This window comes from Propithecus coquereli, unplaced genomic scaffold, assembly GCF_000956105.1.
Source record: "Propithecus coquereli isolate 6110/MARCELLA unplaced genomic scaffold, Pcoq_1.0 Scaffold249, whole genome shotgun sequence".
Classification (NCBI taxonomy): Eukaryota; Metazoa; Chordata; class Mammalia; order Primates; family Indriidae; genus Propithecus; species Propithecus coquereli.
Window position 1 is genome coordinate 621,848 of NW_012148052.1, and position 13,436 is coordinate 635,283.

The window sequence follows — 13,436 nt, forward strand, 5'->3', positions numbered from 1 at the left end:
TATTCTTTTAGAGATGTGTTGCTGTGTTACCCATGCTTGTCTTGAACTCCTGGCCTTAAGCGAACCTCCTGCCTCAGACTCCTAAGTAGCTGGAATTACAGACACAAGCCACCATGCTGCTTAAGTTTTACTTTTATACTACTTCCCAGAACAAGATATAGAATATTTTCAGCACCAAGAAGATTCCCTTATGCCCCCTCCCAGTTAATATCCCTCACAAAGATAACCACTATCCTGTCTCCATACCTTACTTAGTTTTATCTATTCTTGAACTTTATATATATAGAATCATATAGCATGAACTCTTTTGTATTGGTTTCTTTAACTCAACATTAGATATTTTAGTTTAATTCAGATTACTGTCATCTACTTTTTGATGTTTGCTTTATATTTATATGGTTTGATGAAATGATTTATTTTTTATCTAAGATTTGACTCTCAAACTCGCACATCAAAAATGTGTAACTGTTGCATACTACTGCCACCTGGTGTTAGGCAATCTAAAATGCAGGGGCAATATTTCAAAATGGTTCGTTTCACAACACAAATCCCTCTACAAAATTACAAAATAGAAATGATGTAAACAGCAAAACCAAATGAGTAAAGAATAAGTCCTTTAAAATTTGAAAGTATAAAACAAAAATCATATGGGCCCATTCAGTTATGCTATAGCTTTAATGAAACTTACCTTTTTAAGTTCATGCAGTTTTATTAATAAAAAACAAGATTTACTGGAATTGTAGGAGGAGGTAAAATCAAGAGAAGATGACATGGGGAGAGTAAACAAAAAAACTTGGAATTCTATCAAGTTTGCATCATATCTATTTCTTTTCTTTTCTTTTTTTTTTTCTTGAGACAGAGTCTGGCTCTGTTGCCCGGGTTAGAGTGCCGTGGCCTCAGCCTAGCTCGCAGCAACCTCAAACTCCTGGGCTCAAGCAATCCTTCTGCCTCAGCCTTCCGAGTAGCTGGGACTACAGGCGTGCGCCACCATGCCCGGCTAATTTTTTCTATATATTTTAAGTTGTTCAGCTAATTTCTTTCTATTTTTAGTAGAGACGGGGTCTCGCTCTTGCTCAGGCTGGTCTTGAACTCCTGAGCTCAAACAATCCTGCCGCCTCGGCCTCCCAGAGTGCTAGGATTACAGGCGTGAGCCACCACACCTGGCCATTATATCTATTTCTTAAAATCCTCAGGGAAACAAGATTTCAGTAGTGGTATTCAGTGCATGCTATTTATTAAGCGTGAGGATAATTACCTTTTCCTCTGCATCAGCAACTTTAGATTTCTCCTGAGCCAGCTTTTCCTGCAGGTTGTTCTGTGATTTAATGCTCTGAGTCTGTTTAAGTACTTCCAGCTCCAGTTCCTTGATTTTCTGCTGACTGTGCTTCCACTCTGCTGTGAGTGAAGAGCACATCTTTGCACTGTCTAATAACTTTTGTTGGGCGTGCTTTAGTTCGATTTTTATCTAGAGGTGGAGAATAAACAAAAGTGATAAAAATAAGCATGGAACGAATGTGAGCCAGAATAAGCAAAGGAGTGCAGTCCCCCCAAACCTGACAAATATCAATGTCGCATGGCTGATTACCCCTCTGGAGTTGCCATGTGTTAGTAAGGTTTGCCAAAATTTATTTAGACAGATGGCAGCTGGATAAGGAAATTTCTAAGAGTTTCTATATATATGTGGGCTAAACATTTTTCATGCTTTCTTCAATCTACTCCAAGCTGGCTTTCATCCCCACTACTCCAATGAAACTAAAACTGTTTTTGCCAAGGGCACTGACTGACCTCCCCATTGCCAAAATAAACCCAGTGGACAATTGACCTCTCAGAAGCATTTACTCCTTCCATCTCAGAAGTTCTGTTGTCTTGAAGTCTACGATACCAAACCTGCTGTTTTTCACTTATGTCTCTGCTGTTCCTTCTTGGTTTCCTTTGTAGATTCTTCTAATGCTACCCAACTTCTAAATATTATTGGACTCCTCCAGGCCTAGAGAGATGATAATTCTCTCCCTAGGTTCATTCGTATGATGAAATGCCATTTTATGTCAATAACCCATAATGAAACTCCTTGATTTTGCCCATATCTCCTAAGTCCTTTTTCTCTATCTTCCTGATTTCAGTCAATGATGTCACCACCCATCCTTTTGTGCAGGCCAGTAACCTGAAAGTCATCCTTGAGTCTTTCTTTTCCATCATGAGCCAATTCCAATCATTTAACACATGCTGCCACTCTATCTCCACGACGTATCTTGCATCACTCCATTTGTGTCATTTTTTGCCACCACCCTCGTCTAGGTCACCATCTCCAGCCTGGGCTGTAGGAATAGCTCTGTATGGTCCTACCACTTCCATTTTTGCTCCCTTCTAATCCATTCTCATACAGAATAGTATTGTTTTAAAAACACAAATTGAACCATTTGACTCCCTTGCTTAAAATCTTTCAGTGGCTTCCCATCACTCTGGGAACAAATCCCAGCAGCTTGCCTGGCCTTGTATGATCTGGCCCTCGCCCACCTCCTAAAACCATCTTGCTATTTCCCCTTCTCCCACTAAACTCCTTTCACGCTGGTTTCTATTTAGAGTTTCCACATTTCTCTCTGCCAAGAATGCGTTCCCTTTTCCCTCCTCATTATATGGTTGTCTGCCTGTTCTTCAGGTCTTAGCGTAAATGTCACTTTTCAGGAGAAAAATTTCATGATCATTTAATCTGAAGAGGTATCCATTCTCGTCATTTTGCTGTTCCACATAGATTTCCTTCATTAAACTTATCATAATTTATAATTAAGCCTGCATTTATCTACTTATTATCATTCTTCCCCACTTTAAATTCCAAGAAAGCAGGGACCAGGTTTTTTATTCACTTCTCAATACTCAAGGCCTATCAAAGTGCCAGAGAGTAGTAATCAATATTTACTGAGCAAGTAAATGAATGATAGTATAAGAAATATCAACACCTGGTCAATGTATGTACTAGGCAGGAAAGGCTCACAGACAAAAATGGTGAGAGAATTTCCTTTATTCTCATGGAAAACAGAATTCCTTGGTCCCAAAGTTTTTCAACTGAATTAACGAGGATTATAACTATTAATACAATATCCTCCATCTGTGATGTCTGTGTATTAATCAATCAGATTATATCAAGTGAATCTAAAAGTTAATAGTGTTCAACCTCTTGAGTGTTATTTTCTTTGTTTTTTTTTTTTATTTTCCTGAGACATAGTCTCGCTCTATTGCCCCTGTTGCCCAGGCTACAGTGCTATGGAGTCAGCCTAGCTCACAGCAACCTCAAACTCCTGAGCTCAAGGGATCCTCCTGCCTCAGCCTCCCTAGTAGCTGGGACTACAGACATGTGCCACCATGCCTGGCTAATTTTTTCTATTTTTAGTAGAGATGGAGTTTTGTTCTTGCTCAGGCTGGTCTTGAACTCCTGAGCTCAAGCAATCCTCCCTCCTTGGCCTCCCACAGTGCTAGGATTACAGGTGTGAGTCACCACGCCCAGCCTTCATTTGTAATATGGGGAATATAATAACTACTTATCTCATAGGATGGTTCTGAGGCTGCATTAAATAAGACAAAGCGGCTGGGTGTGGTGGCTCACGCCCATAATCTTAGCACTCTGGGAGGCTGAGGCAGTAGGATTGCTTGAGCCCAGGAGTTTGAGGTTGCTGTGAGCGAGGCTAATGCCACAGCACTCTAGCCCGGGCAACAGAGCAAGACTCGGTCTCTATATACATACGTACATACATAAATAAACAAAAAGACAAAGCAATTAAAACATCAACAATAGAGCCAGACACATAGGAAACACCTAATAAAAGTTAACTGTCATAATTTACGAATCACTTATAGAATACCTACTGTATTTGAAGTGTAAAACTGAGGCATATGCTATTAATAATATTACTATTAATATTTTACATTTGATAGGCTTTCACATCCATGAAGTAGGATAAGTATTTTACCCCCTTTTAGAGATGAAAAAAACTGAATCTCAAGTAGAGTTTGCAAATGATAGAGCCAAGCTCTGAATACAAATTTTCTTATTCTAATCCAGTACTCCATATTATATTAACTCTAAACTGTGAAATACGTGTATTTATTATTTCTCTAAAAAGAATACAATAAAGTAGATCAACAAAGCTAACTTTAGTACTTTCAAAATCTAATAAAATAAACTTCTAGTGAGACTGTTCAAGGAAAAAGCAATAAAATACAGATTACTAATATCATGAAAGCAAAATGACCATCACTATATTTTTTCGAAAATGAAAATATAATGAATAAGTTTCTGTAAAATTTTTTAAAATTTAAATGAAATGGAAATTTTTCTAAAAAAATAAAATACATCAAAGTTGATATAAGAAGAAATAAAAAGGACTTTGACTTCTTATAACTATGAAAGAAACAGAACCAGTAGTTGGAAACCTTCCCAAAAGAAAATTCTAGAATCAGAAGGTTAAAGGAATGGGGAGAGTTCCTGTAATTATTTAAGAAGAAATCATTGTGATTTTACATAAACTCTTCCAGAGAATGGAAAAAGAGGGTGCATTACCCCTCTCATTTTAAAAGGCTATTTTATGGATAACCTTACCAAACTCTGACAAGGGCATTACAAGAAAGGAAAATGGTAGGCCAGTCTTACTCACAAAGAAAGATGCAAAAATCCCCAAGAAACATTAGCAAGTCAAATCCAGCAATACAGGAAAATAATGATAATTTATTACAAAGTTGGGTTTATCCCAGGAATGCAAAGTTGGGTAAACATTAGAAAATTGATCAATGTATAATAATTCAGCATATTACAGATTAAAAAAATTTTTAATTTTCTCTAAATATGCAGAAAAAGAATTTGATAAAATTCAATATGTGGTAGGTATAGTGACTCATGCCTATAATCCCAGAACTTTGGGAGGCCAAAGCAGGATTGCTTGAGGCCAGAATTTCGCAACTAGCCTGGACAACAAGGCGAGACCCCATTTCTACAATATTCTTTAAAAATTAAAAAATAAAATAAAACAATCCAACATGTATTTATCATAAAATATTGAGCAAACTAGAAAGCAATTTCCTTAATGTGATAAAGAATATCTAGCATTTGGAAAGGAAGAGAGAAATTATCTTTATTCTCAGATGATACTATTGCTTGCACAGAAAATCCAAAATAATATAAATTATGAGAATAAAAAAGTATGGCAAACTTTTTATTAGAAAAGGATTAATGGCATCTTTATATACTGGCAAATCAAAAATGAAATTTTAAAAAAGTTACCATTTATAACAGTATGGAAAATATCAGCACCCAAGAATATGTCTAACAAAAAATGTATAAGAAAATTATAATGAGAGAAATTAAAGACCTAAATACACACACTTCATAAAATTACAGGATTCAATATTGTAAAGATTTCAATTCTGCCCAAATTGACCTATAGATTTAATGTAATTCCAACTAAAATCCCAAAACATTATGTGTGAGTATATGTGTGTTGTATGTGAGTTCATGTGGATGTGTGTGTGTAACTTGACAAACTAATTGTAAAATTAATACAGGAATTCAAAAGGCCAAGAATAGCCAAAATATCCCAGAAAAGAAGAATAAGGTAAAGATATTTTCTCTATCAAATATTAATATTTATATAAAGCTAAAATAGTCAAGATAGCATGGTATTGGCACAAGGACACACAAATAGAACAATGAAGCAGAATAGAGAGCTCAGAAACATACCACACATGTATCAATATTTTTATGACCCAGGTGACAATATAGACCAATGAGGAGAGGGGATTTGATGTCAATATGGAAAAAAAAAAGTGGGCCCCGACCTCACACCATACACAAAAATCAATTCCAATAGATTTAAGATTAGAATCTGAAAGGTAAAGCTCTTAGAAGAAAATGTAGGAGAATATTTTTTTTTTTTTTTTGAGACAGAGTCTCACTCTGTTGCCTGGGCTAGAGTGCCGTGGCATCATCCTAGCTCACAGCAACCTCAAACTCCTGGGCTCAAGCGATCCTCCTGCCTCAGCCTCCCGAGTAGCTGGGACTACAGGCATGCGCCACCATGCCCGGCTAGTTTTTTCTATATATTTTTAGTTGTCCAATTAATTTCTTTCTATTTTTAGTAGAGACGGGGTCTCGCTCTTGCTCAGGCTAGTTTCGAACTCCTGAGCTCAAACAATCCGCCGGCCTCGGCCTCCCAGAGAGCTACGATTACAGGCGTGAGCCACCGCGCCCGGCCAATAGGAGAATATTTTTATGACTTTGAGGTAGTCAAATATTTCTTAAATCAGACCCCCACACATCACTAATTATAAAGGAAAACTATGATTAGATTAAAATCAAGAACTTTGATTCATTGAAAGATATATGACGAGAATGAAAATGCAAGCCACAGAGGAGATATCTGTAACACATACTTGTTAAAGGGTTCATATATAAAGAACTCCTATAAATCAATGAAAAAAACTGAAATGACAGAAACCCAAAAGAAACATGAACAAAACCTTGAACAAGCACTTCAAAAAATAGAAACTCAAATGCCAAATAAATATATAAAAAGGTACTCAACCTCATTTATTAACAGGGAAATGCACATTTGAACTTCAAGGAGCTATCACTATACATGTATACTAGATTAACACAAATTTTAAAGTTTTGTGAGGATGTGGAGCAATGGGAATGCTGGTGAAGTATAAAACTTTAGAAAAGGGTTGAAGTAATACATATCCTATGATACAATAATTCTACTCCCACTCTCTTCCTAGAGGAATGCATACTTACGGACACAGGACACATACTCGAATGTTCATAGGAGCATTCTTTAAAAAGTAGAAATGTTACTCAGCTCCATTCATATATCTCACTATTCAGGAAAGAGTCTCATATTCATTAACTGAACATATCTGAAATAATGTGCTCTTATACTCTCTGTTCAAAGGCAAAGCTTTAGAGGATACCAAGAAACTAAAGAAAAGGAAAAATAAAAAACAAAACAAAGGCAAATCTCCTTCCATAAAAGCTGCTTACGTATCCAGAGTACTCAGCTTGTGAAACCCCAATTCCTTATTTTGCATTAATTTCTGAAGACCAGAAATGTCATTTCCAAAAATGTTAATGGACATGTAAAAATGATAAAACAGAATAGAAATGAATGTATATAGAAATGAAGAAATTAAACCCTAACAGAAAAATGCCATGATATCATTGGTGGGTCAATCAATGTAGATCAACAGGAAAAAAAATATTATTATAAGCTTATGTCATTGATATTACCAATCAAGTTTTGATAAGCTTTCTATTTTTCCAGTGAAAACCCCATTTTCCTCCCTGCCATTCTAAATTAGTTCAAACTCTCTCATTTTTTTTCATTTTCTCATTTTATTTTGGAGGATTGGTATATCTTTTAAAACTTCATTGATAGGAACAAATCCATTATTATTACTATTATTTTTTTTTTTGAGACAGAGTCTCGCTCTGTTGCCCATGCTTGCATGCCATGGCATCAGCCTCGCTCACAGCAACCTCAAACTCCTGGGCTCAAGCAATCCTACTGCCTCAGCCTCCTGAGTAGCTGGAACTACAGGCATGCGCCACCATGCCCGGCTAATTTTTTCTATATATTTTTAGCTGTCCAGCTAATTTCTTTCTATTTTTTTTTTTAAGTAGAGTCTTGCTCTTGCTCAGGCTGGTCTTGAACTCCCGAGCTCAAACAATCCGCCCGCCTGGGCCTTCCAGAGTGCTAGGATTATGGGCGTGAGCCACCGTGCCCGGCCCATTAACTATTGATTTCTTCTCAAGAGGCACTCTAAGCTATTAGAAAGCTTGGAAGTTTCATTTTTCAAGGACAATCTTGCCATAAAAAAACTCAGTAAGATATAGACAATCCAATGGATAGATAAGAAACAAAGAAATCAAAAGAATCAATTATTGAAATATTTGGTGCATTAAATTGGTTCAAGATTATAAAACTTGTCCGGGCATGGTGGCTCTTGCCTGTAATCCTAGCACTCTGGGAGGCCGAGGCGGGAGGATCCCTTGAGGTCAGGAGTTTGAGACTGGCTTGAGCAAGAGTGAGACCCCGTTTCTACTAAAAATAGAAAGAAATTAGCAGGACAACCAAAAATAGAAAAAATTTGCTGGGTGTGTTGGTGCACACCTGTAGTCCCAGCTACTCAAGAGGCTGAGGTAGGAGGATTGCTTGAGCCTGGGAGTTTGAGGTTGCTGTGAGCTAGGCTGAGGCCACAGCACTCTAGCCCCGGCAGCAGAGTGAGACACTGTCTCAAAAAAAAAAAAAAATAAATAAAATTATGCAACTTAAGCTTATCACTGTAAATAGAAAGGGTAAAGTCCTTTCATTATATATTGTCCATTTACTCCATAGACCAAAAACACTAAAGGCCTCTGGGGCCTGTGATCATCAGTCACAGAGCCAACATTTAGTGTTTTGTTGATGCTTAGTAGTGACGACAACAACACTGGAGCAAGCACTGTTATGGCCAATGACCTGTGCATCCAGGGTGGCTTCTTCAGTGTTCAGTTGGTACCATACCAATGAGTATGGTTTCTTGGTGTTGATGGCGGCAGAGTAGTTCTCTGCCTGAAGCTCTGCAAGCCTATAACATTATTTGTAACATCCCCAAGCTGGAAACATGCAAAATGTCCATAACTCATAGAAAAAATAAATAAATTATGGCATTTTTTACAATAGAATACGATATACTGCAAAGAAAATGACTGAACAATGGCTATATAATACAACATGGAATAAATCTTGCAAACAAAGTTGATCATAGAAGACAGACACAGGTGTGTATACTAATTATATTTGTAAAATAATAAAAATAGGCAAAACTGAACTATATTTATGGGATTCATACCTACGTGGTAAAACTATAAAGTAAAGCAAGAGAGTTATTACCAAATTAGTGGTTTCTGTTGAGTGGGAAGGTGATAGGATTATGAGAGGAACAGGTATGCAGGGGCTGCTGATGTGCTGGATTGTTCCACTTCTTGTCCTGGGTGGTGTTTACATGAATATTCACTGTATGACAACTGGTTAAATTGTGTATTTATGTTTTATGCATTTTCTCAGTGTTATATTTCATGATAAAATGGCTTAAAAGATATAATTCTGATTTCTTAATCAGTCTCTTAAGTATGCCTAACATTAGTTAGAGATCCAGAGTTTGACAGTCTTTGAGAGGATTTTAAAAGTGAGCCATAAGTTTACAAAGCTGAAGTTCCAAAATGACCCCAACTTGTGGAGAGGTGTAGTATGGAAAGACAAGTCTATACAGGAAAGAGAGAAATAGACCTGGGTTTAAATTCTGACTCCACAAGTTATTAGCTTTGCAACCTTGAACAGTTTCCTCATCTATAAAATGCTGACGCTTCAGGGTTATGGGGAGGTTTATAAGAGAGAAAGCGGACAAAGTGTTAATAAAAGATACTTACTGTATATGATTCACCTTAGGTACCAGCCTAAGCTGATGTCTCAGTACTGAGATGGCCAATAATTTCCCTCACCATGAAGGAGATTTAAAACAGAGGAAAAAAATATCTTCTCTTTTTACTAAGCTATCACTTATTCATCCCTGAAAGACTCAGTTCATTAATTCAACAAATATTATAGGGTGCCAATCATATGTAAGATATCATAATCTGTGTAGTTCTGGTCATTGTACCCTAAGAAAGATGTAGTACTGCTAGGATATGTTCAGAGTTAGAAAGTTAAAATGATTAAGGAATGTGTTTGAAGGGAAAGGCGAAAGGCTGTCTTATGAAGAAATGTGATAAAGATTTGGAATTTAATTAAAAACTGCAAAGGCTTGTGGGTATATGATCAATATTTTAAAACTTATGAAGGGTGAGGATAGGGAAGAGATTTATTTAAATAATCCTGGAATACTAGAACTTCTAGGGAGGACTTCCTTGAAGTTTGAGATAAATGAACATTTGTTTTCCTCTATATCTCCCCTACCAGACTGTGAGCGCTTGACAAGTAGGGACTTTTCTTATTCATTTTTTAAATTTTTAAAAGCTTTTTTAGAGACGGGGTCTCACTCTGTCACCCAGGCTGGAGTGCAGTGGTGCAGTCGTAGCTCACTGCAGCATCGGACTCCTAGGCTCAAGCAATGCTCCCACCTCAGTTTCCCAAGTAGCTGGGACTACAGGTATGTACCACCATACCCGACCAATTATTTTTTTAGAGACAGGTTCTGGCTATGTTGCCCAGGCTGATCTTGAACTCCTTGACTCAGGCAATCCTCCCACCTCAGCCTCCCAAATATTAATAGCTGGGATTAACAGGTGGTCCAAGCCACCATGCCTGGCTCCTCTTATCCATTTTATGTCACTTTTAAAACAAGATCAATTTATCCCGCTAGACCAGGGTTGGGCAAACTTTTCTTATAAAGAGTCTGATAGTAAATATTTTAGATTTTGTGGGTCATATGGTCTCATCACAAATATCAAATCTGCTACTGTAGTGCGAAAGCCACCATAATATGCAAACAAATGGGTATGTCTGTATGCCAACAAAACTTTATTTATAAAAACAAGAGGCAGGCAGAATTTGAAGCACAGGTCAAAGCTTGCTGATCCCTGCACCATGGGAATAAGGATTGTGTCATTTTGCCTACCATTAAACCCTTAGTGTCCACAAGATTGCTTGTCTGGCATATGAACAATGCTCAGTTAATATTTATTGAATGCTGAATTCCAGAACCTTAGAAGTTTACAGAAACTAAGTTCTTAATATATTTACAGAATTGAACTAGATCTAAAAGAAAGCACTATTTTACATGGTGGTTCATTTTGAACATTTATATGGTTCATAAAATTTAGATGGATCTGTGTATGGCAGTTCTACCTAGATTATTTTAAAACATAGGGATGTTGCCCTAATTTTTTGATGCTCTTGTGTTAGGAGGAATAACTTTGCCTCCCATTAATTATACCTTGGTGCAGTTGAGATTTGATTAAACCAATAATAATGGATACATCTATTAGGGATAAATAAGTCTAGTGATAAACAACTAGGGCAGGACATCTAGGCTTTTGGCTCAGGTCATTGACATTTAGTAAGTGCTAGAAGTTTTAGATAATGATTTCAAAAGATTGTGTAATTTAAAAACTTTTTCTAATTACAGGTTGATAGCATATATATCCCTTCAGCAGCATAGAAATTACTGAGCTCTGTCCTTACTTAGGGAAAAGTTAAGGGAAGAAGTTACCAGATAGCTGACATTGTATACCCATCTGTAGATCCTATCATGAATTATAAAGTTGAAGAATTTTGATTCATTTACCCCCAGGGGCCAACTGAGACCCTTCAATAAAGGATGAGTTACCTTAATGCTTTCTTCTTGAAGTAAGCTATTATGTTGCTTTAAGTCCAAGTTCTTTCCTCGCTCATATCGAAGCTCTTTTTCGGCTGAGTTGCACAGAACCTGGAGCCGGTGCAAATTCTGACGAAGTTGTTGAACTTCTTCTTTCTGCTTGTCTTTTAGTTTTTCTCCAGATGCTGGATACTAAAACAAACATTTTAAAAGAAAAACCATGGACAAGTCGAAAGAATATTAGTAAAACAGGTTCAAGCTGTCAGAACCAGAATCGTCAGAATGTGATTATTCACATGTCAATGTTTTTTTTTTTTTTTTTGAGACAGAGTCTCGCTTTGTTGCCTGGGTTAGAGTGCCTGCCGTGGCGTCAGCCTAGCTCGCAGCAACCTCAAACTCCTGGGCTGAAGCAATCCTTCTGCCTCAGCCTCCTGAGTAGCTGGGACTACAGGCATGTGCCACCATGCCCGGCTAATTTTTTCTCTCTCTATATTTTTAGTTGTCCAGATCATTTCTTTCTATTTTTTAGTAGAGACGGGGTCTCGCTCTTGCTCAGGCTGGTCTTGAACTCCTGACCTTGAGCGATCGATCCGCCTCGGCCTCCCAGGGGGCTAGGATTACAGGCGTGAGCCACTGCGCCCGGCCTCACCTCCTATTTTTAATTTTTTGAGGAACCTCCATACTGTTTTCCATAATGGCTGTACTAATTTACATTCCTGCCCACAGTGTTCCATTTTCTTCGTATCCTTGCCAACATTTATCTTTTGTCTTTTTGATAATAGCTATTCTAACAGGTGTGAGGTGATATCTCATTATAGTTTTAATTTGAATTTCCCTAATAATTAGCAATATTAAATATTTTTCATATACCTACTAGGCCTTTTTTATATCTTCTTTTGAGAAATGTCTATTCAGGTCCTTTGCTTATTTTTAAATTGAGTTGTTTCCTTGCTATTGAGTTCTTTGAGTTCCTTATATATTTTGGAAATTAACTCATTATCAGATGTATGGTTTACAAATATTTTCTCCCGTTTCGGGGTTGTCTCTTTACTGTTTTGTTTGCTGTACAGAAGCTTTTTAGTTTGATGCAATCTCATTTGTCTATTTTTGCTTTTGTTGCTTGTGCTTTTGGGGTCATATACAAAAAATCTTTACCAAGACCAGTGTCATATTTTTTCCCTAAGTGTCAATCAACATATAAATGGATAAAGAAAATATGGTACACACAAATACACACAGGAATACTGTTCAGCCTTAAATAAGCAAGGCACAGAAAGACAAATACTGCATAATCTCACTTATATGTAGAAAATAGTTGAACTCATAGAAGCAGAGAGTAGAATAGTGGTTGCCAGGGACTAGGGAAGCGGGGACACGGAATAGGAAGATGTTAGTCAAAGGGTGCAAAGTTCAGATAGCATGAATAAATCCTGGAGATCTAGCGTATAGCATGGTGACTGTAGTTAATAACAATGTATTGTATACCTGAAAATTGTTAAAAGAGTAGATCTTAAATGTTCTCACAACAAAAAAGTATGTGAGGTCATAGATATGTTATGTAGCTTGATCTAATCATTTCACAATGTATACATATATCAAAACATCATGTACACCATAAATATATGCAACATTTATTTATCAATTATACCTTAATAAAGCAGAAAAAAATAGAGGCACATGTATGAAACAACAGCAAGACACTCTACTATCCGGCCTCTCCAGTGCAATAAGAGTAGTGATTCTGATTTTCTACAAAAGGTAGGCACACACAGGTGTGCTGAGTAGATAAATAATTCAATCTTACACAATTCTATAGATAAGATATACTTAGAATATCCTTAGTCCTGGTCCAGTATGCTTTCTGTTTACAACTTTCTGAAAAGCCTAGGTCATTATGTTAGTTTTATCTAGCTTATGTTCCTGAAGCAACACAGAACTCCCCAGGGCCTGTTAGTCCTTCAGTTCCTATTTTGGTTTAGTTAGAAAGGCAAATCTAAATCCAATTTGCTTCTCTTAGAGCTGCAAGACTCTAAGATCTAAGATCCCTTAGAGGATTAAAGAGAAAATTCTTTAATGGATTATAATGTAATTATTAA

General features: G+C 36.9%; 1 protein-coding gene across 1 annotated transcript in view; it reads right to left on the reverse strand.

Annotated features, from left to right (window-relative positions):
* CCDC30 (coiled-coil domain containing 30) overlaps positions 1–13,436 on the reverse strand; it is a 144,428-nt gene that overhangs the window by 110,187 nt on the left and 20,805 nt on the right. The window contains exons 5-6 of the mRNA XM_012646664.1: positions 11,353–11,532; positions 1,256–1,465 (exon numbers count right to left, since the gene is read on the reverse strand). Coding sequence (XP_012502118.1) covers positions 1,256–1,465; positions 11,353–11,532 — 390 coding nt within the window. The remainder of the gene's footprint in view (positions 1–1,255; positions 1,466–11,352; positions 11,533–13,436) is intronic.